Genomic DNA, 20,822 nt, shown 5'->3' with positions numbered 1-20,822 from the left:
CTCATTAGATTTCGTGAGGCTCTCATCAAGTTTATTGGCAGCTTGTAGCACATTATTGCAAGCCCTCAAAATTGCGTTTTTTAGCTCTATATCCTCCATTTCTGTCATGTTTTTTTGTCTCCGCATTTTTTATGCTTTCTTGGTGCACCCCCTTGTGGTCTTTGTGCGCAGTCTTGTTCTAGTTAAGCCTTGATTGTTGTAGTTAATACTAGAGGGATTTGACCACCAGGCCGACTGGCTGTGAGAATCAGCTGTGGGAAAACTTCTGTCCTCTGGGGAGGTGCTAATCTAGCCTTTGCCTGAGGCTATCCGGCAAATGGCTCTGCGCAGGGCTTGGGCGGGGCGGGATCAACAGGGCGGGCGGAGGGAGCGGTTATGGCTGCTCTCAGTCCGGTTCCCAGAAGCTCTGCTTCTCAGAACCCCGGCAGCCGCTGCAAACCTCGGAGAGAAAGCTGCCCTCACGTTCCAACTGATGCTAGACAATCCCACTTCTCCCGTTTGAGTCTGAGTCCCTAGAGACTCGCCCGGATCTGGAGCTCAGAGTCTGAGACTCCCTCCTAATTGAAAACGACAACCGCGCCCTCAGCCACCAACCCGCTTTGCTCGCGCACCTCCGCACCTTTAAATTTTCCACACTGCGCCTCCTCTGAGCCTAGGTATGCTGTTGTCTTTCCTTCTAGTTGAAGAGTCTCTCCTCAGCCAGCCTTCCTGTGGTTCTGGGTGATATCCGTTCCATCTTTTAGTTGTATTTTTGAAGTGGTTGTTTGCGGCAGCAGTCTCCGGTGTTTACCTATGCCGCCATCTTGGTGGTATTCTTCAAATATACTTAATTCTCAAAGCCTTTTCTTGTCATCCCACCTGGCAGATGATCAGGTTGCTGATCAATTACTACTGTGCTTGATATTATTTTGAGTATGGATTAGGTCTGATTCTGCTTTGAAACCTTCCCTCTGAATATGTACACCTAAGGTAGAGCCTTCCACTAACATAATACCCAGCAATTATTGTGGAGGGAAGTTGGTTGACCTCCGATCCATGTCCCTTTTGGGCCTTATATTGGTGATCCTTGGGTGGAAAATAAAGATACTTTTTAGGAGAACTGCCTGAGTAGTTATCCATGTTTCTGGTTCCCTCCATAAAGGGAGAATCCAATGGCTTGTCTGGGGTGTATATAGTGCAGCATGATCGCGAAAGCAATGCTTAGAGAATTCTCCCTTCTCTGGGGTCAGTAATGTTATACCTCTCTACAGTCTTATACCTTTATTAGGGCTTTGGGTTTCTTCCACTTAAATGCTGTTCCTTGATTACACCACTTAGTCAGTGGGGCTATCTGCCTAGGAATTCAGCCAGCAGATAAGAGGAGCAGACAGATTGTTCTAAAGACCCTTCACCTTCCTTCCTGGAGGCCAAGTGAATGGAATTCTTTCTGTGATGTTCAATGTAAGTCCATTTGCATTACCCTGAGAGTATAGACAGACTATGTGATATTTGTTCAATTTTGATCTACCATACTTTGTCCTACCCTTAGTATTTTTAACTCTTTTCTCCTCACTAAATTGATACTATTTTAATTTTTTTAATGTAAACTTTTTATTGAATTATAATATGCATATAGAAATCTTATTTTCACAAAGTGTTATAGCAATTTAAACAGTACCTAATTCGGTCTGGCAGCAGAGCATTACCACAATCCCAGGCACCCAGTCACTACAACTCCCCATCAATGCTAACCACTGTCGTTTTGGTTTCTAACACTTTATATTACTTTTGCCTGTCTTTGAGCTTTATATAAATGGACTAACTTTTATTTGTGTCAGGTTTTTTCACTCAACATGTTTGTGAGATTCATACATGTTTATTAAAATTTTTCATCATGAATATAACACAATCTATCTATATAAAAGCCCAGCGACCGAATAGTGGGACAACTGGTCGACCAGTCACTATGATGCGCACTGACCACCAGGGGGCAGATGTTCGATGCAGGAACTGCCCCCTGGTGGTCAGTGTGCTCCCACAGTGGGAGCGCCACTTGGCTAACCAGGATGAGTGGCTGCTCCCGCAGTGAGCTGATCCCTGCAGGCCATGCCCCCACCAGTGCACGAATCCGTACACCAGGCCTCTAGTTTACATATATTTATCCAATATACTGTTAATGGACATATTTGGGTTGTTTCTAGTTTTTACTATTCTATATAATAAAAGGGTAATATGCAAATTGACCCTAACAGCAGAACGTCTGGGAATGACTGGTCACTATGACACACACTGACCACCAGGCGGCAGACGCTCAATGAAGGAGCTGCCCCGTGGTGGTCAGTGCACTCCCACAGGGGGAGCTCTGCTCAGCCACAAGCCACGCTGATGGCTGCCAGCACAGCGGTGGTGGCGGGAGCCTCTCCTGCCTCCTCAGCAGCGCTAAGAATGTCCGACTGCAGCTTAGGCCTGCTCCCCACTGGCAAGTGGACATCCCCCGAGGGATCCCAGACTGCGAGAGGGCACAGGCCGGGCTGAGGGGACCCCCCCCCCCCCCCCCCCGTGCACAAATTTTTGTGCACCGGGCCTCCAGTTATAAATAATGCTTCAGTGAACATTCTTGGATATTTCCTTTGGATATATATATACATACACATATACACAGACACATACACATACATATACACACCCATTTCTACTGGGTGTATTTCTAAGAGGGATTTTAAGTATATAAATTTACATTTTCCACCAGGAGTGTATGAGAGTTCTAGATACTTCTTTACCCAACTTAGTATTGGCTTTTTTTTTTTTTTTTAAATATATTTTATTGATTTTTTACAGAGAGGAAGGGAGAGGGATAGAGAGTTAGAAACATCGATGAGAGAGAAACATCGATCAGGTGCCTCCTGCACACCTCCAACTGGGGATGTGCCCACAAGCAAGGTACATGCCCTTGACCAGAATCAAACCTGGGACGTTTCAGTCCTCAGGCCGACACTCTATTCACTGAGCCAAACCGGTTAGAGCTTGGCTTTTTTAAAAAATATATTTTTATTGATTTCAGAGAGAGGAAGGGAGATGGAGAGAGAGACTGAAACATCAATGATGGGAATCATTGAGCAGCTGCCTCCTGCTCGCCCCCACTGGGGATCAAGCCTGCAACCCGGGAATGTGCCCTTGACCGGAATTGAACCCGGGACCCTTTAATCTGCAGCTACACTCTATCCACTGAGCCAAACTGGCTAGGGCCTTGGTATTGGCTTTTTTTATTTTAGCCATTCTTGTGGGTATTTGGTGATAATGCGTTGTGCTTTTAATTTGGTTTATCTGATGAGTGAGTTTTAATGTTGAGTATCTTTTTAGATGTCTATTGGCTGTTTCACTAGCATCTTTTGTAAAGCGTGCTCAAGACTTTTCCTTTTTTTTAATTGACAACTACCTTTTTCTTATTGATTTTAAGTGTTATAATTCTTTTCTTGAATATGCACATCTTCTCTGCTATGTGGCTTGCCTTTTTACTTACTTTTTTTCCTTTAGAGAGGAAAGGAGATGGGGAGAGAGAGGGAGAAACATCAATCAGTTGCCTCCCTTACCCACCCCAATCATGAGGGAACCTGCAATCTAGGTATGTGCCCTGACTGGGAATGGAACTCACCACCCTTCAGTGCACAGAATGGCACTCCAAGCAACTGAGCCACACCGTCCAGGGCTCTTTTTTACTTTTTAAAGTGTCTTTTTGTTGAATAGAAATTTAAATTTTTAATGTAGTCCAATTTATCAATATTTTTCCTTTATGGCTAGTACTTTCTGTGTCCTATTTAAGAAATCCAAAGGTCATGAAGATACTAATTTGTTTGTTTTTTTTAATTTTTTTTTTTTTAACCTTTCATATTTAGAACTGGTCTATCTCTGTTGCTTTCTCTGTCCCCTGTCAGTTGTTCCTCTGCTGGTGCAAAGCCTGGAACTTCAGCTTCCTGCTCATACCTAGAATCAGCAAATGTACCCAGGATATAAGAAGAAAGCTCACCTCTGTAAGATTTCCTCTCTGGAGTTTTAGTCCCTCCAGTTCTTATTGGTACCTTTATGCTGCCTTCAAAAAGATGATTTCTATATTTTATATGGCTTTTCTGAATGTTTCCTGTTGAAGCACTGGCATACCACTAACTACTGCATCTCTCTTGGAAGTGGAAATGATCCCGTTGGCTTTTTAAACATGCTCAAGTCTCTCGCAGTGAAAATACACCAGACCCTTCATTGATCCTACATCTCCTTCTTAGTACTTCAGATCACCAAAATAGTTTTTTTTCTCTGTACACTAATTTTTTGTCTTTATAACACTAAATCCAAAGGACATTTCTCGTCCTCATTTTACCTGATCTCTTAGCAGCATTTGGCTTCGTTGAACACTTGCTTCTGCTTGAAATGCTATCTCTTCCCTTGGCATTCATGATACAATTATCTTGATCGTCCTCCTAGTTCTTTGATTTTCCTCCTTTACAAAAGAAAAAGTCTTCTGCAGACTCATCTTCTTCTGTTCTGCAAATATTGGGAGTTCTTGAAGATTTAGGTCTAAGCTCTCTTTTTATTCTTTTCTCTTCCTTGATAATCCCATCAAGATCATGCCTTTGCTTACTGTCTTTACCTAACTATCTCACAGATATTCATCTCCATTTGACTACTATATATATATATATATATATATATATATATATATATATAATTGATTTTTTTTACAGAGAGGAAAGGAAAGGGATAGAGAGAGTTAGAAACATCTATGAGAGAGAAACATTGATCAGCTGCCTCCTGCACACCCACTACTGGGGATGTGCCCGCAACCAAGGTACATGCCCTTGACCAGAATTGAACCTGGGACCCTTCAGTCCACAGGCTGACTCTCTATCCACTGAGCCAAACCAGCTAGGGCTACTCTTCAGCTTTTAACTACTATACCCAGTTGCCTAGTTGGTATCCTTACTGGGATGACCAAAGAGCACTTCAAACTCAAATTGTTTAAAAAAGCGTTTATGATATATCTATTCTAATACAAAAGCAAGAAACACAGAAGTTATCCATAAACATTATTTTCCCTTATTCACATATATAGTCTCTCTTGACTTTATTTGCTTCTCTCAGTCTTAACAACTGTCTTCTTAATATAAGCTACTCTCATTTCTTCCCTATGTCAGTCCCTTTGCTCTCCTTCATAGTTACTTTGGCCTTTTCGTTTCTCAGACATAAAATGCTTTCTCCTATCAGAGTGCATTTTGGCATCCTATTTCCTCTGCCTGGATTGCTCTCTCCCAAACTCCCCCTCTTTTCCAAGTCCTTTTGTACCTTTCAGTTCAATCAATACTTAGGCCTTTCCTGGCTAGGTTATTACCCCCTATTATATACTGTCATAGCTCCATTAAGTTTTTTGTTGTAGCATTTATCATTGTTGTACTTTTCATGATATTTAAAATTAATCACTAGGTAGTAAGCACTGTAAGAGTAGGGATCCTGTGTGTTTCTGGTCACCATTGTGGTCCCTGCCTGGATTCAGTAGGCATTCATTAAGTATTTGTGAATGCACTAATCAGTTCTCTCCCTGCTCATAGCTGAGGTGAAACGTGTTGGAGACACACTTTTGGGAATGGCTACACAGTGTGTGCAAGTGAAGAACGTGGTGAAGACCTCACCTCAAACTCTGTCCAACCTCTGCCTGAAGATCAATGTCAAACTTGGTGGCATAAACAACATCCTAGTCCCACACCAGCGGTATGAACTCTGTTGCCCATCTGCCCTTGTCATGCAAGGTACCATTCTGGAAATTGATGAAAAGATAGGGTCCTGGCCAGGCAGAGCGAGTCAGGCATAAGGAAGAAAGGACCAAAGTGGGTGCTAGGTGGTGCCAGGAAGAGATGATCTATCTCCTCATCATTTGTTTTCTCTTCCTTGTTCAGCTCTGCAGTCTTTCAACAGCCAGTGATATTCCTGGGAGCAGATGTTACACACCCCCCAGCAGGGGATGGGAAAAAACCGTCTATCACAGCAGTGAGTGACACTCCAGCTTCCTCAAGGTTTTCCTCTTAGCTTTGAGTTTCCAAGGCTACATATGATTTCCTTTCCTTAGCTTGGTCGCTAGACCTTCATAAAATTGTTTTCCTTCCAGCTGATCATCCCCATTAACCATTTCCTTGGTATCTTCATAAAATTGATTGTATGATGCGTGTGTGTTTTTCAGTGAGAGTAATGAGAATGTAGGTTGTGGCCAGAGACTTGGCCCAGTGTCTATCGATACTGCCCTATGTTCAAGTTCTTTTTTCTCTCTCTCTCCATGCCTACTTTTGGGATATGGTGGTGACCATATCTCTTCTCAGAAATCCCTTTTAAGGGATTTACTTAGTTGCTGAGACTGTCATTTCCTCTTCCCATCCCTACCCCTGATCCACTTAAGTAGGTTAGTTAACTCTAATTAGTTAACTCTAATCCCTCTCTTGACTTCTGCTCCCTGTCCCCTAGGGGTTTCTGAATTGCTAGAGAGATCAGCTCTTCTTCCCCCACTTCTCTTTCCTCAACCCTTATGTTTCTCTAGGCAGACTAGACTTATCTCAGTAAATGCAGGAAAACCCTATACTATGCTTTTCCCTATTTTCCTTGTGGCCATCTATCCTAGGCTCTGGCCACTGTCCCCTTTGAAAATTATGTTACTCTCACCATTTTTACCATTGTTCTGGGGTAGATTAGCACTTGAATAAAAAATGGATAAACTTGTGGCTAGATGAGGTTATTCTTTAAGCTAGTAATGCCAAACCTTCACATTCCCCTCTTCAAGGGGTAGGGAAATCAAACTTATCAAGCACCTTCTGTGGGCTAGGCCCTGTCCAAGGTGCTCTATATGTACTATACCAGCACTGCAAACAGGTGGTGTTCTATGCTTATCTCCATTTGAGAGGAGGAAAGAAAAGATCAGATGGATTAAGTAACTTCTGCATGTGTGGTAGAACAGAGATTGAAACCAGGACTCATTGAATCCAAAACCCTACTTGTTTGATAGCATGATTGTTTTGCTGAGAAGCCTTTGCCCAAACCCACAGCCTGACAGTGTTGGTGGGTGGAGGTTCTAGGGGCTTATCCTGCCTCTTTGATTAACAGGTGGTAGGCAGTATGGATGCCCACCCCAGCCGTTATTGTGCCACTGTGCGGGTGCAGCGACCTCGGCAGGAGATCATTGAAGACTTATCGTACATGGTGCGTGAGCTGCTGATCCAGTTCTACAAGTCCACCCGCTTCAAGCCTACTCGTATCATCTTCTACCGAGATGGGGTTCCTGAAGGCCAGCTCCCTCAGGTAGGGCCCACAGTAGTTACAAAAACTTTATATTGAGGCCAGAGGGCCTAATGGTAGCAGAGAGTACTGCTAGCTTTTCTAAGCTCTTGGTACTTGGAAGGTTGCTAAATGGAAAAGCTTCAGAGCAGACATCACAACTGAGAAGTGGCAAGTACAAGCATCTGTAGACCTGTCTTCTTGTAACAGAAGACCCTCAGTGCCTATTAGTAGTTGGTTCATGTTGAAGACTGATGCTTTAGACCAGTGGTTCTCAAACATGAGTCAAGATCATTGGGAGGACTTGTTGAAACATTTAACAGGGCTTACCCTTAAAATTTCTGGCATAGAGCCCTAACTGGTTTGAAGGGTCTCGGGTTCGATTCCCACAAGGGCATGTACCTTAGTTCCTTAGTTGCAGGCTCGATCCCTGGTCCTGGCCAGGGCACATATGGGAGGCAACCAGTTGATGTTTCTCTCTGTCTCTCCTTCCTTTCACTCTCTCTTAAAAAAAAAAAAAAAAAAATCAATGGGAATAATATCCTCAGGTGAGGATTAACAAAAAAAAGGAGAATTTCCAATTGAGTCTAGGATTGGGCCCTAGAATTTGAAATACTATTAAGTCTGTAGATGGTGCTGCTTGTCTGGAGGCCACTGCTATTGACCTTTCTTCATAATGTTCCTCTTATTCTTTCTGCCTGCCAAGCTTTCATATTCTGTTGTTTAAACTTGTATACTGAACTAGTCTCCTTGACTACAATTTAATAGTAATATGTAACTGCCATTTATTGGGTACCTTCTATGTACCCTGAACTGTGCCAACCACTTCATATGTGTTCTATTTAATGCTGTCATTACAGTAGTCCTATGAAATAATAATTATTCCATTTGACAGATGAGAAAACTGGGACTTGGAAATGTTAAATGATTTCTTCATTGTCACCCAAGCTACTAAGTGGTGGAACTGGGATTTAGACAAATTGGTCTGATTCCAAAGTCCATGCTATTAACCATTGTGCTCAATTTCTTCCAAGGCATCCAGTGTTTCCTAAAATACCAGATATATTTATCATATCACTTCTCTGTTCAGAAATGTCTAGTTCATATAGCCTTGGGTTAAAACTCAAACTTCTTAGCAAAGCAATCAGCAGTTATTAAGCTCCTATTGGGTTTTCTATGCATTTACTTAATTAACTGTTTTAGTCATCACAACAGCTTTGTAAGGCTGGTCTTATTAGTAATTTTAGTAGGTGTGGAGAAAATGAGACTAAGAGGGATTAAGTAACTTGCTTAAGGAAATACAACTAGATAAAACTTGGTTTTAAATCTAATTCTAATTGATTATAAATTCTACACACTTCTACCATACAGTTTTGACTCCCTATACCTATTATCCAAGGCCATAAGGTAACTATTACCTATGGTTATTTACCTGTGGCTGCTTCTTTAGCTAGTTCATTATTTTATAATCCTGCTTCTTTGTAGGACAAAATTCATCCCCTCCCTCTGCACCCGTCTCTGAACTCTGTGTCTGCTCTTCTCTGATGGTACCAACCTTGTCTGCTTGTGGAGGTCACAGGGGTACTCCCATTATTCTCCTGATCCTGAAATTGATCTTACTTTGGGCATTATAATTTTAGTGATTTCTCTCTGAACTTTGGTTCTGTGTCTTGATTTTAGGTCTCTTTTTACATAGGAACCAGGTAAGTGCTCTCTACTGATGCCAAGCTTCCTAGCCAAGGTTTTATGGAACAAATTCGTGAATTGCATATAAGGCTGATTTTGGTAGAAAGTATCCATCAGCTCTAATGGTTGGGTATCAGCTTATACAGGGAGACTGAGCAAAAAGCCATATTATAAGTGTCAACCCTTAGTTCACAAAGATGTGTGAACTGAAGAGGAGCTGGATGTTCTTTGTCTATCTCCACACCCTGTGCCTAGATCCTCCACTATGAGCTGCTGGCCATTCGTGATGCCTGCATCAAACTGGAAAAGGACTACCAGCCTGGGATCACTTATATTGTGGTGCAGAAACGCCATCACACCCGCCTTTTTTGTGCTGACAAGAATGAGCGAGTGAGTGAGGGATTGAGGAAGCCAACCATACCCTCATCCATCCCGTCTCCCTTCTCTTAATATGAAAGAAGCCCTTGAGATAAAATCTGGGGATTTAACCCTTGGCCTGTTCATCCTCTTTGGCCCCTTTCCTCCCTCGAGCTCTTGTGGTCCTTCCTCTACCACCTCCTTCCCTTTGTTTCCCCTTTTCCCCCTCCTTCCTTATACTTCCTCTCCCTCCTCCTAGCTCCCTGGCCTATAGACCCCATATGTAGACCAGCTCCCAGAGAAGGGAAAGGGAACTACCATTTATTGAACTTCTCCTATGTGCCAGACACTGTACAAGGCGTCTTCCTCACAGCAGCCCTGTGAGGTAGGTACTATTATTATCTCCAGTTTAACCTTAGAAAGGTTAAATGACTTGCTAAGATCACACCGTAATAAACGATGAAACTAGTTCTTAAACACATTTATGTGTGACTTTAGAACCCATTATTTCAAGACCCAATATCCTCTGGGAACCACAACTTCTGCTTCACTCTTGGGATTCTGGTGGAGTCAGAGTAGAATTGAGTTGGGGCCCTAGTTAAGACTAGGCAGGTCTTGGGATCTTGGTTGTCTTTGTCTCTATGCAGATTGGGAAGAGTGGTAACATCCCAGCTGGGACCACTGTGGATACCAACATCACGCACCCATTTGAGTTTGACTTCTATCTGTGCAGCCACGCAGGCATCCAGGTAGCTGGGCTATGTCTTGGGGTTTCCAATGAGTTGAAAATTAGTTGATTATTACCACTGCCTCTAGAATATATGTCATCACTGAGTGACATTCAAATCATGATTGTTCTCTTAATAAGCCCTCAGTGTACTTGACCAGAAATACACTTTGAATATCTTGGCAAATTATAGGTGACTTTGTGTTTGCCTATTCATGGGTGGGTCTTCCAGCCTAGCCATAATCTTAACAGTGATCCTATTCCTTATCATTAGCCATCCCCTTTGCCCAATCTGGCACCCCTTACCTTCCTATCTTCCCAGGGCACCAGTCGACCATCCCATTACTATGTCCTTTGGGATGACAACCGTTTCACAGCAGATGAGCTCCAGATCTTGACATACCAGCTATGCCACACTTATGTACGATGCACACGCTCTGTCTCTATCCCAGCACCTGCCTACTATGCCCGCCTGGTGGCTTTCCGGGCACGATATCACCTAGTGGACAAGGAGCATGACAGGTAAGGCCTGGGATCAGGCTGGCTTCCTGTTTACCTCATCCTTTGTGTACCAGACCATCCCAACTTTCCTTGGGTAGAAGGAAATGGGTTTTGTTCAATTTGGTGTCTCTGTGTTCATCTGCCAAATTTGGGTTGGATTTTCTTTTTTTCTTAAGATGGTATGGGAATTGGCATTCTGGGTTGGATTTTCTTTTTTTCTTAAGCTGGTATGGGAATTGGCATTACCAGGAAGAACTTCTTTCATTTTTTTCTTTTCAGTGGAGAGGGGAGCCACATATCAGGGCAGAGCAATGGGCGGGACCCCCAGGCCCTGGCCAAAGCCGTGCAGGTTCACCAGGATACTCTGCGCACCATGTACTTCGCTTGAAGGCAGAACGCTGTTACCTCACTGGATAGAAGAAAGTTTTCCAAGCCCCAAGAGCTATGCCACCCAAATCCAGAGGAATCAGGGAGGAGGGAGGTGGGGTAGGGAGGAGTGCAGAAGGCCTTGTTTCCTTCTACAGATGGAACAAAAGGGTGGGGAACAGGGCCAGTAAGCCAGACCACCAGCCAGAAATTTCTGATATTCACCTCATACCCTTCACCCCATCTTGTCACATCTGACCCTGACCCCACTGGACCAAGACGGGCAGCACCAGTGCCCACCATACACACAGGTGTCTCACGTGACTCACAGTGCTAAAGACTCATGCCTGACAGCTTGGTAAGGTCGGCTCGGCTCTACATTCCTGTGGACAAAAGCTGGTAGGTTTGGGTTTGATACTTTAGATGGGAAAGTGAGGGGCTTGAAAAAGTGGGTGGGAGGAGGGAAGGATTTTTTAGGAGCCTTAATCAGAAAAGGTCTAGATTTGTTTAAGAAGAAAAACGAAACCAGACCCAGATCAATATTTTAGGATACAAGATGTTTTAATGGGTTAAGAATCCAGTTTGTAGGAAGATTTTTTAATGCTAATGATTTTGGTTGCTCCTCCCCCTGCTGCCACCCCCCTTTCCCTATTCCTTTCTTTCCAATTTTCCTACCCTACCTTACACCTCCCTGACAGACATCCAGCCCCGAATAAGACTTAAGGCACTATGGCACTTAGCTCTGAAGTGACACAACCCTGTCTTCCTTCCGCCTGCTGGTGGGTAACCAGTGCCTTCCCTGTAACGGTAATGCTGCAGAACTGCAACCTTTTGTACCTTTCTTTGGGGGGATGGGGTAGGGGTGGGACAGGAGGTAAATGGGGAAGAAATACTCCTAACCCAACAAGCCTCCAGCCAGAGCGCCAACTATTTTGCATTTAAAGCAATTGACTTCCATATTCATTGAGCTTTTAAAAATATTATAACCTCAAGATGGTTAAAATCCATTGACATTTGCACTTTCAGACCTGACAAGTCTATGGAGCTGCTGAGATGACTGGCTATGCCTCCTTTCTTCCCTGTCCTACCCTGACCCTCCCACCTGCCTGGGTCTGGAGTTACTTACATAGTTTTTTCTCACTCTTGGCTTCTTTTTCCCAAATGGTCAAGTCTCTTATGTTTCAATATTTTTAAATTGGGGTGTCTTATAACAAACGATCCTTAGGTCTAAAATAAGAAAAAAGAGCAAAAACTAAATGCTATTTTTATACCATAACTTGAGTTTATTGCCAAAATCTTGATATCCTTCCAATGCCCAATGAGTTTACATCCCAGAAACATTGAGCCATTAAAAAGAACAATGTACCTGACTTGTTCTTTGGCCTGGCTAAGTAAGGGTGGTTGTCTCCCCAATGTGGGGCTCAGGCTTCATCTTTCCTCTGTGCAGAAAATACCTTTTTCTTGCTACAGGCTCCCTCCTCTGCACTGCCCTCTGCCCTGCACTCTTTTCTGCAAGTGCATCTTCCTTTCCCTCTGGATTGTCCTCTGACACTTTGGCTCATCCCAGATTCCAGTGTGTCCTGTGAATAGTCTGGGGGATTTTGCTGCTCCCTTTTGCTTCTGTTTACACAAATGAATTTTTCCTGGTTTCCCACTAGGGCATGTGAGTGGGTGGCATGGGCTTTTTTTTTTTTTTTTTTTCCTCCCTGCATAGAGATGGGGTTTGGCTGGCTTGTAAAACTGGAAAAGTAGGGGGTTGTAGCTTGGTGCCTGCTGGCCTTGAGGCAAGGCCCCCTCTTTCCTTGACTGTTCATTTTCCCCTTTCCCACTGCTTGGGATGAGAACGTGCAGCTTTGGTGTGGAAATTCCTTTTTTTAAGGAGCTTGGGCTTGGGTTTGCCCCAATCTGGTGATAAAGCCATGACACTTTAGACCTAGCTCAGGCTTGGAGGCCAGCCAGAGGAAGGCCAGTGTGAATCCGGGCCTGTGCAGTGAGAGCTACCATTTCCCCTCCCCAACAGCCCTAATACAGACCCAGATTTCCTATGCAAAACAGTCTCTCCCAGGTTTCATTCTGGTTGGCTACTTTGTTCAATGACTTCACAAAACGTAGCACAAACATTGATTATAGAGGAAGGCATCAGGACTGTTGAGTAACTCCTCCTTTACTTTCCTACTGGCTATGGCATTGGGTGCCCCATGGGCACAACCCAGCTGAAGAATAGAATGGAGGACTCTGGGAGGAGTTAGTTCACTGGACAGCCTACATTCCTTACACAAGTGCCTAAAGAGAGTGATGCCAACACTCCATCTGCCCTGTCCATCGCCTTCATATACTGTCTACTTCATGTTCAGTCACCCTTAGAGGAGGGGAGCTCTCTTTGAACATTGGGCTCTGCATGTTCTCTTCTTGGGTGCATTTTGGGGCTAGGATCAGGGCACTATTCCTGGAGGTTCCAGTCATTCACCAGCATTTGCAAATATCCACAGGGAGCTGGTGGTAGCCACCTACTCTCGGCCACAAGTTTGTGTTCTTTCCTTTTTCTTTTTGCCTCACTCTTTCCAGTTGGGTTTGGAGCTGGGGCTTGAAATGCATTTTTTAGCCCTTTGGCATTGCACATACCACTCAAGAAATAAAAGCAAGAGCAGCAGCTTGGGCAATGGCAAGAAAATGACTTCTTGCTTTGACTTTTTTTTTTTTAAATCTTTGAGACTTGAAAAATATCCTTGACTTTGAGGATTATTCTTGTTTGAAAGGTAGTGCATGCAGATTGGGAACTGGTGTTGGCAACAAGCTTTGGCTTTCTTGGATTTGTTTTAGGTAGTGTGACTCACTTAAGCTCTGATGAAGCGTGGGATGACCCCAGCCTCATCTTTTAGACAAGTCTCTTGCTCCCTTTATTCCAATCTTTACCTTGCTTCTCCTATTCTCTCTTTCCCTGGCTTCCTTTTCTTTTCTTTTCTTTTCTTTTTTTTCCTATTTAGTCAGCTTGCTTGCTGATCTGCTTTCCTGATGATGAATTCTCTGCATGGCTATAATGATCCCTCTGTTAGCTGACAAGGTCAAGCTTATTAGCTCCTTGGCTACAGAAGACCAAGAATCTGTTCCCCAAGCCCAGTGATGTCCTCTTTGGGCTGGACTGCCCTCAAGCTTACAATAGGTCTGAGCAGCAGGCCTGCCCAAATGGTATGAAATCAGAGGCTTCTGGCAACTTCCACACCTGTCCACTCCTTGGAGTTGATTTCTCACATTGCTTTTCCTAGATATTATTCCATTTTTCTCTACCTGGGGCTTCCCTATTCTAAGGACTTGTTAGGATTGAGCTACTTGGGTATCCAGGGTTGAGGGTCAGGGGATGGACATAGAGGAAAAAGAGAGTGATGGGAAGAGAATGGAGAGAATTTGGATAAAAGGTAGGAAAGGAGAGCACTGCTCATTTATCATTTTTCCAGTCCAGCCTGACCGATTGAGAGTTGAGGTGCTATTATTGGTCTTTGGAGATAAGCCTGGGCTATTGTTGCTGGGTATTTAGGCTTAGAATAATGCTGAACAAGAAGGTACATAAAGTTGTAAAACCTCCCTAAAAAACTCCTGGTTCCCACTTAGTAGATAGTTCCTCTTTGGCTAAGCAACAGTGTTCTTGGAGTTTTCCTTTTCTTGTCCAGAATTCTGTAAATGAGACTCAGTACTCAAGATGGGCAGCCAAGGAAACACTTCTTAGCTGGCCCCTGGAATATCTGCAAGGCAGGTAGGGCAGTGTTTTAGACCTTGCATCGTGTGTAACAAAAGATGGAAGTTCTTTCTCCTTCAGGGTAGAAAGTCATCTCAAACTAGCCAAAATGCAATTTTGGAGACTACATTGGAGGAAGCTGTTTTTATTTATATTTATTGGGCCTAGGCCAATCCAGGATGGTAGCTGGGATGCCTTCCTTTTTAAAGTCTGATCATGGCAGGGATGTGCAGGGCACTCTTTTCTATTTGGCCTTCTAAGCAGATTGGGGAGAAGGGATGCTCTGGTTTTCTCTTTCCCCCATTTATTAGGACTTGCCTTCTCCCTGAGCAGGGAGAGGCTAGATTGGTGCTCTCCTCTTACTCTACTCCTACTGACTTAGAACCTCTGGCTGCTGTTTGGGAGCCCAAGAAAGGGAGCGGAGGGAATGGCTCAAATCAAACAAACAAAAATCAGAATAAGATGGGGAAAGCAGATTTCCTACTTTAAAAAGGAAAATAAACTCTCCAAGGATTGTGCAAGTAATGACAATATATCGAATGCACCATGTCCCCTGGTGTAGTAGCAATAAGGAAAAATGAAATGACTTTCCTATGAACACAGTCCAACCTGAATGGTGTGTGATGTTGGCACTTAGCAGCCATCTGGTGGGCATGTGTGACTACTCTGGGTTCCACTTTAGTTTCTGAACTTTTATTCTTCTCAAGTCCAGCATGGATAGGGAAATGTCCCTGGAGCCCCACAGCTGTGTACTTGTTTGCATTTGTTTCCCTTTGAGACTTGTGTTTGTGTCCTGCTTTGAGCTGTACCTTGTCCAGTCTATTGTAAAATTATCCCAGCAGCTGTAATGTACAGTTCCTTCTAAACCAAGCAACAGCAGCAGCACAATTCTGTGTTTTATAAAAACAACAGTGGCTTCTGTTTCTAAAGTGCGGTCTCTCTTTTTTCCTATCAGCAAAGCAAACTGTTGGAATTAATTACATCTCTGATAGATTTTAGGTTAGAAAAATAGATTTTTACAAGAGCAGAACCATTACTTCTAAAGGAGGAAAAGTGGGTAGAACAAATTCCAGAATGTTGAAACTGCATATTGTGTGTAATCACACTTCACAGGGCCTCCACTTATTCTTCAACAAGTACCGTGACCAGCAGTATTTTTGAGGGAAGGGCAGGCACAATTTAAAAATAAGGAGCTTAAAGTTTGGTTGAGGATATGAGTAGTCAAATGGTCCCCCTGGTACATAAGAGAGATGATGAGGGATTGGAACAAGGCTGTCAGGCTTTAGCCATGAAGATAGGAAAGGGCAGATTTGAGAAACACTCAGGAGATAGAATTAATGGGACTGAATGGATGATGGAAGGGGAAGAGAGGAATAGTTTCCAATTGAGCAAGTGAGTGTATTGGGGCATTCTTCTAACCGAGATGGGAAGAGCGGAGACTATAGAAGAAAGCTAATGAATTTTGTGAAGAAAGACCATTAGCCTTGTATAGACTGAGTTTTGAGGTTCCCATGGGGAAATGAGGTTAAGCTTTCCAGTAAACATTTATGTTTTGTTGCTCAGGGAAAACTACAAAACTGCAATTATAGATATGGGATTCATACTTATATAGTTGATAGTTAAAGCCATAGGAATGAACCAGATGGTTTAGAAAAAGAGTAGAGTGAGAAAAACATTGTATACAACTCTAGGAAACACCATTTAAATGATGAAGAGAGGAAGCAGAATATAAGATGATTGTCATATCACTAATTTTGTATTTTTTGGCTGATTTAATGAGGTGGGAGAAAAATCAAGAGAGTGGGATAGAATCCAATTAACAACCTGAACTGCTGCAGTGAGAAGGGTATTTTTTCAACTCAGCTTACCATCCTCTACCCCATCTTCTCTGGGATTTTAGAACTTTATGGTCATTCTCCAATATTTCTTGAAAATGAGCATTGGAGAAAACTAACTTGAATAAGGCTAAGATTAGGTCTTCCAAGTTGTTCACCAAAACCATCACCACCACTTCCAGCTTCCTCCTGTTCTCGGGAGATACTTGTAAGAGAATAAAATAAACAAACTTAAATTTGTTCCTAACCAGTATCATAGATGATGTTCCAGTGCACTCTATAGCACTTAGCAGTTTGTCCCCCAGCGCCTGTGAACTAGGAGCAGAAATTACATTCTATTCACTTTTGTCATTTTAGGGCTATAACATATATGAATAGAATTAAAATGAGCTAGAAATTTGTGGTTTATGAATACAGGGGGGGTGTGGGCAGTGGGGAATCAAGATGATACTGAGTTGAGTGTACAGGATGGAGTCAGCATTTCTGAATCTTCAGGTAAGCAGAAACTTAGCCAGATTATCATAATCTTTTCTCACTCTCACTCTCACTCAACATGGAGATTCTGTGGTTTTGGTACCTTCAGCTGATGGCACGATTGTCAAGCATGTAAGCTCCTTGGTACTGCTAAAACATTGTTACTCTGAGGGAAGATTACTCACAGAAGATTCTGGCACAGAGCCCATTGAGAAATGTTCAGTGGCACCTAGTGTGTGTAAGTGGGCCTAGCATTCCTCTGGAGGCCAAGTGTTGTGACTTTTCAAATTGCAGAACTAACCTGTGGCTACCACCTGCCAGAGTCCCTTGAGTGCAAGACAGCCCAACCCATGTTCTTTTTTAGCAGCAAGGGTTAGTAAGATTGGTTGAACTTAAAGAGCAGATTGGAAGATGGAAGAGAGATTTCCCAGTTGAAATAAGGCTTAAATTTATGACCCTTCATAAAATAGAAGTGAAGTATTTAGTAGAGCAAGTGGGAGGATGATCATTATGACACTTCGCCATAAATTTCAGTTTTAAAAATGATTGATGTTAGCCCTGGCCCATGTGACTTAGTTGATTGGAGCATTGTCCCAAGCACTGAAAGGTCAAAGTCAATGGTTCAATTTCCAGTCAGGGTACATACCCAGATTGCAGGTACGATTTTCTATCGGGGCATATGCAGTAGGCAACCAATCGATGTTGCTCTCTTACATCGATATCTCTCTCTTCCCTCCCTCTGTCTCTCTAAACTCAATAAAATAAAATTTAAAACGTTAAAAAAAATGATTGATGTTTTAAAAAAGGTTTCAGAATGACTGTTGGTTGTTACTAAAGTGAAAAATATGGTGTGATCCCAAGGCCTGATTTGTCTGGTTCTGGAGCTCAAGGGTTTGAATTAAGGCTCCTTGCACCCATAGACGTCCGTTTTTCAATATTGATTGAGCCTTCCCTCTGCCCTATAAATTGGCAACATATTTTTGTAGGGCATTCTTGTCTATAAGTGTCTTGAGGCAGAGTGAGGCTGGGTATTTGTTGGGAATCTCTTGGCTTAGCAGACAGAGGAATCTCATGGCAATTAGGGTTTGGTGGCTAAAGAAAAGGGCTATAGTGCAAAGAGAAGACTATTTTCACGTGATAAGTCTGGGCCATCCTCAGACTGCTGTCTGTACTGCTTGAATGGCAGGTAACATTGAATTGTAGCAAATAGCTCTCCCTATTTGTTTCTAGCTTTGAAGACATTTATTCCTCTGGCTATAGGCTGAGGAAACCTGGCAAGCTTAGAAGGTGCACAGAGCATGACAGAAGCACTTCTGTACAGCAGCTGTGTCAAGGAGGAGGATCTGGAAAAGTGGACTTGCTGGGGATGAGGTACATTTTAGAAGTTCTCCACTTAAGCACCATAACTGTCTTCTCCAGCATAGCATATTTAGGTTTTTTAGGCCAGCATGGCTTACACACTGTCCTCTGGCTCTGGGCTGTATCAGTTTCACTACTATCCTTCTTGACAATGTCTTTTGGGGACAAAGAAATCTTGAGGGACCTTGGTAGGGAGCCCTCCATCACTCTTCTCCACCTTCTGAAGGCAAGAAACTTTCCTCTTAAAAGAGTCAGTGAGAGCTCCCAGCCAGTTTTTTGAAAAAGGCCTGTGAATTGTTAATGGAAATGCACTGGGAAAGAAGGAGGGGCTTGGGTACTTTGAAGTGCTTGTCTAGGTGTCTTGTACAGTATCTTATTTAATTGCATCTTCACAGCCTTCGTGTGAAGGAGCTTATCAGTTAACTTCAATTGTGTGTAACAAAACCCCAATTAAGTTGGCTTAAATAAGGAAACTCACATGACAAGAGGTCATTTAATATGGCTCCGAGTTTGGTTAATTCAGTGGCTTGATAATACCAAAAACCAGGTTCTTGAAATCTTTTTACTGTGCTGTCCTCTGTGTTGGTTTACGCTCATGCTAGTTCACCTCGGAGTCCCAAGATGACTACCATAATCCCAGAAGGAAATGCTAACAAAACAATGTCTTACAGAAGAGGGACTAATTTTTTCCAGTGTTTCATTTAAAGTGAGAAAATCCTTGGAAGCCCAGCAGATCTGGCCTCATGTCTCATTTGCTAGAAATGGGTCATTTTCCCACTCCTGTCATTGGCAGAGCAAATGAGATCATCCATCATGAGTGGCTGAGATTAATTAGGGGTTACCCTCTAAATCATGTGGATTAGAAAGACAAGTCATGTCTGTTAGGTGAGAAAGAAAGGGATAAGGGTTTGGGTAGGGATCCAGCCAACAGTGTCTGCTCTACGTAGGTCCTTGGGTTTTTAAGGATCAGGAATGTGAGGCTAAGAGTGAGTGACTTTTCTAGGATCACAGCCTCAGCTCTGACTGTCTCTAAAGCCAGTATGTTTTTATTTTTAATATATTTTTTGAAAAATATATTTTTATTGACTTCCAAGAGAGGAAGGATGAAGGAGTGAGATAGAAATATCAATGAGAGAATCATCAATTGCCTGCTTCCTGCGTGCAATTGAGCCTGAACTCCATGACCTCCTGGTTCATATGTCGATGCTCAACCATTGAGCACACTGGCTGGGCGAAAGCCAGTATGTTTTATATTGTGTCCTGCTGCAGTACAAAGTACACCTGACCCTTGAACAACACAGGCTTAAACTGCACAGGTGTTTTTTTTTAATATACAGATATTTTTTTCAATAAGTATTTAGCCTTCTGTATTTTTCAGGTTTCCCACCTGCAGAGTCAACCAGTTGCGGATTGAAACAGTATTTTCAATCCCCCATTGGAATTCAATATATGTTGAGAGCTGACTGTATGCATTGTTCTACACCATTTTATATAAGGGACTTGAGCATTCTTGGATTTTGGTATATGCAGGGGGTCCTGGAACTAATCCCTGAAGGAGGATCATAGTTAAGTCTTGGGAGAGTCAAAAGTTATATGCTGGTTTTCAACTGTGTGGGGATCGGCGCTCCTATCCCCTGTGTTATTCAGGAGTCACCTGTAGCTTGATTTCTGCTGTTTAAAAACTTCTGGTCTAGAAGAGATTTTAAACTCAAGTGTCACATCAACTAACTTGAGCCTATATGAGAGGAGAGGATTCCATCCAATTGTTCCCCTTATCCAGTGATGGTGTTTATCTAGGACAGGAAGCCTAGGAATGCAACATTCAGCGGGCAGTGATTTTGTTGCCCCTGATATTTCTGTACTATTTCATACCCCCTTCTGAGAGCAGCCAGTGCCTCAAGGGATAACGGCAGAGTTTTAGCCTACTTCCTGAGCCCCATTGAAGCCCACTCATTCATCCATCCCTCCCACAGCTATTTACAGAATGCTGCTATGTGCCAGGCACTGGCACTGTTCTAGGCATTGGGGCTGTAACAGTTAACAAGATGCACAAAGACTCTCCTGTATGCCCTTAAGAGCAGACTCATTTGGGAATGAGGTTATCAAAAAATAGTGTGTGCATATGGCCAGGAGTAAGCCTCATACAATTTTGCTTTTGGCAGAATCATTCAAACTTTTTTGCTTTCTCACTTCCTGATATTACAGTTCATGAGCCTTTCATATGGACTCACTATAAAGAGGTGGGGTCCCTGGATAGCAGAAGTAGATGGTAAGGCATCATTGACATTTGCTAAATTGGATCCAATTGAAAGGTCCAAATCCTGTCAGTGTCAGTGTCAACAAAGAAGACAGTGGCCTACTTCCAGAGTTCATCACCATCACCATGTCTACTCTGGACACCGAAGAAGCCTGCATCATTAGAAAACAGTTCCAGAATTAAGATTGAAGGTGTGAGAAACCCTTGCACAATAGTTGGTATTTACTCTGTTTGATGCTCCCATAGACT

The 20,822-nt window shown here is 43.0% G+C and overlaps 1 protein-coding gene and 1 long non-coding RNA gene across 3 annotated transcripts in view; one reads left to right on the top strand and one right to left on the bottom strand.

Moving 5' to 3' along the window:
* Nucleotides 1–16,730, top strand: part of LOC102434206 (protein argonaute-1) — a 39,521-nt gene extending 22,791 nt beyond the window's left edge. For both annotated transcript variants that reach the window (XM_006094166.3, XM_023758511.1), the window contains exons 12-18: nt 5,574–5,733; nt 5,919–6,009; nt 7,111–7,305; nt 9,223–9,357; nt 9,972–10,073; nt 10,374–10,573; nt 10,832–16,730. In XM_006094166.3, coding sequence (XP_006094228.1) covers nt 5,574–5,733; nt 5,919–6,009; nt 7,111–7,305; nt 9,223–9,357; nt 9,972–10,073; nt 10,374–10,573; nt 10,832–10,940 — 992 coding nt within the window. In that variant the 3' untranslated portion in view covers nt 10,941–16,730. The remainder of the gene's footprint in view (nt 1–5,573; nt 5,734–5,918; nt 6,010–7,110; nt 7,306–9,222; nt 9,358–9,971; nt 10,074–10,373; nt 10,574–10,831) is intronic.
* LOC106698049 overlaps nt 1–20,822 on the bottom strand; it is a 31,969-nt gene that overhangs the window by 9,346 nt on the left and 1,801 nt on the right. The gene's annotated exons all lie outside the window — the stretch shown is intronic.

The sequence above is a fragment of the Myotis lucifugus genome, unplaced genomic scaffold (assembly GCF_000147115.1).
Source record: "Myotis lucifugus unplaced genomic scaffold, Myoluc2.0 scaffold_131, whole genome shotgun sequence".
Lineage (NCBI taxonomy): Eukaryota > Metazoa > Chordata > Mammalia > Chiroptera > Vespertilionidae > Myotis > Myotis lucifugus.
Note: the sequence above shows the minus strand (reverse complement) of the source record. Positions and strands in the feature narration are given on the sequence as shown.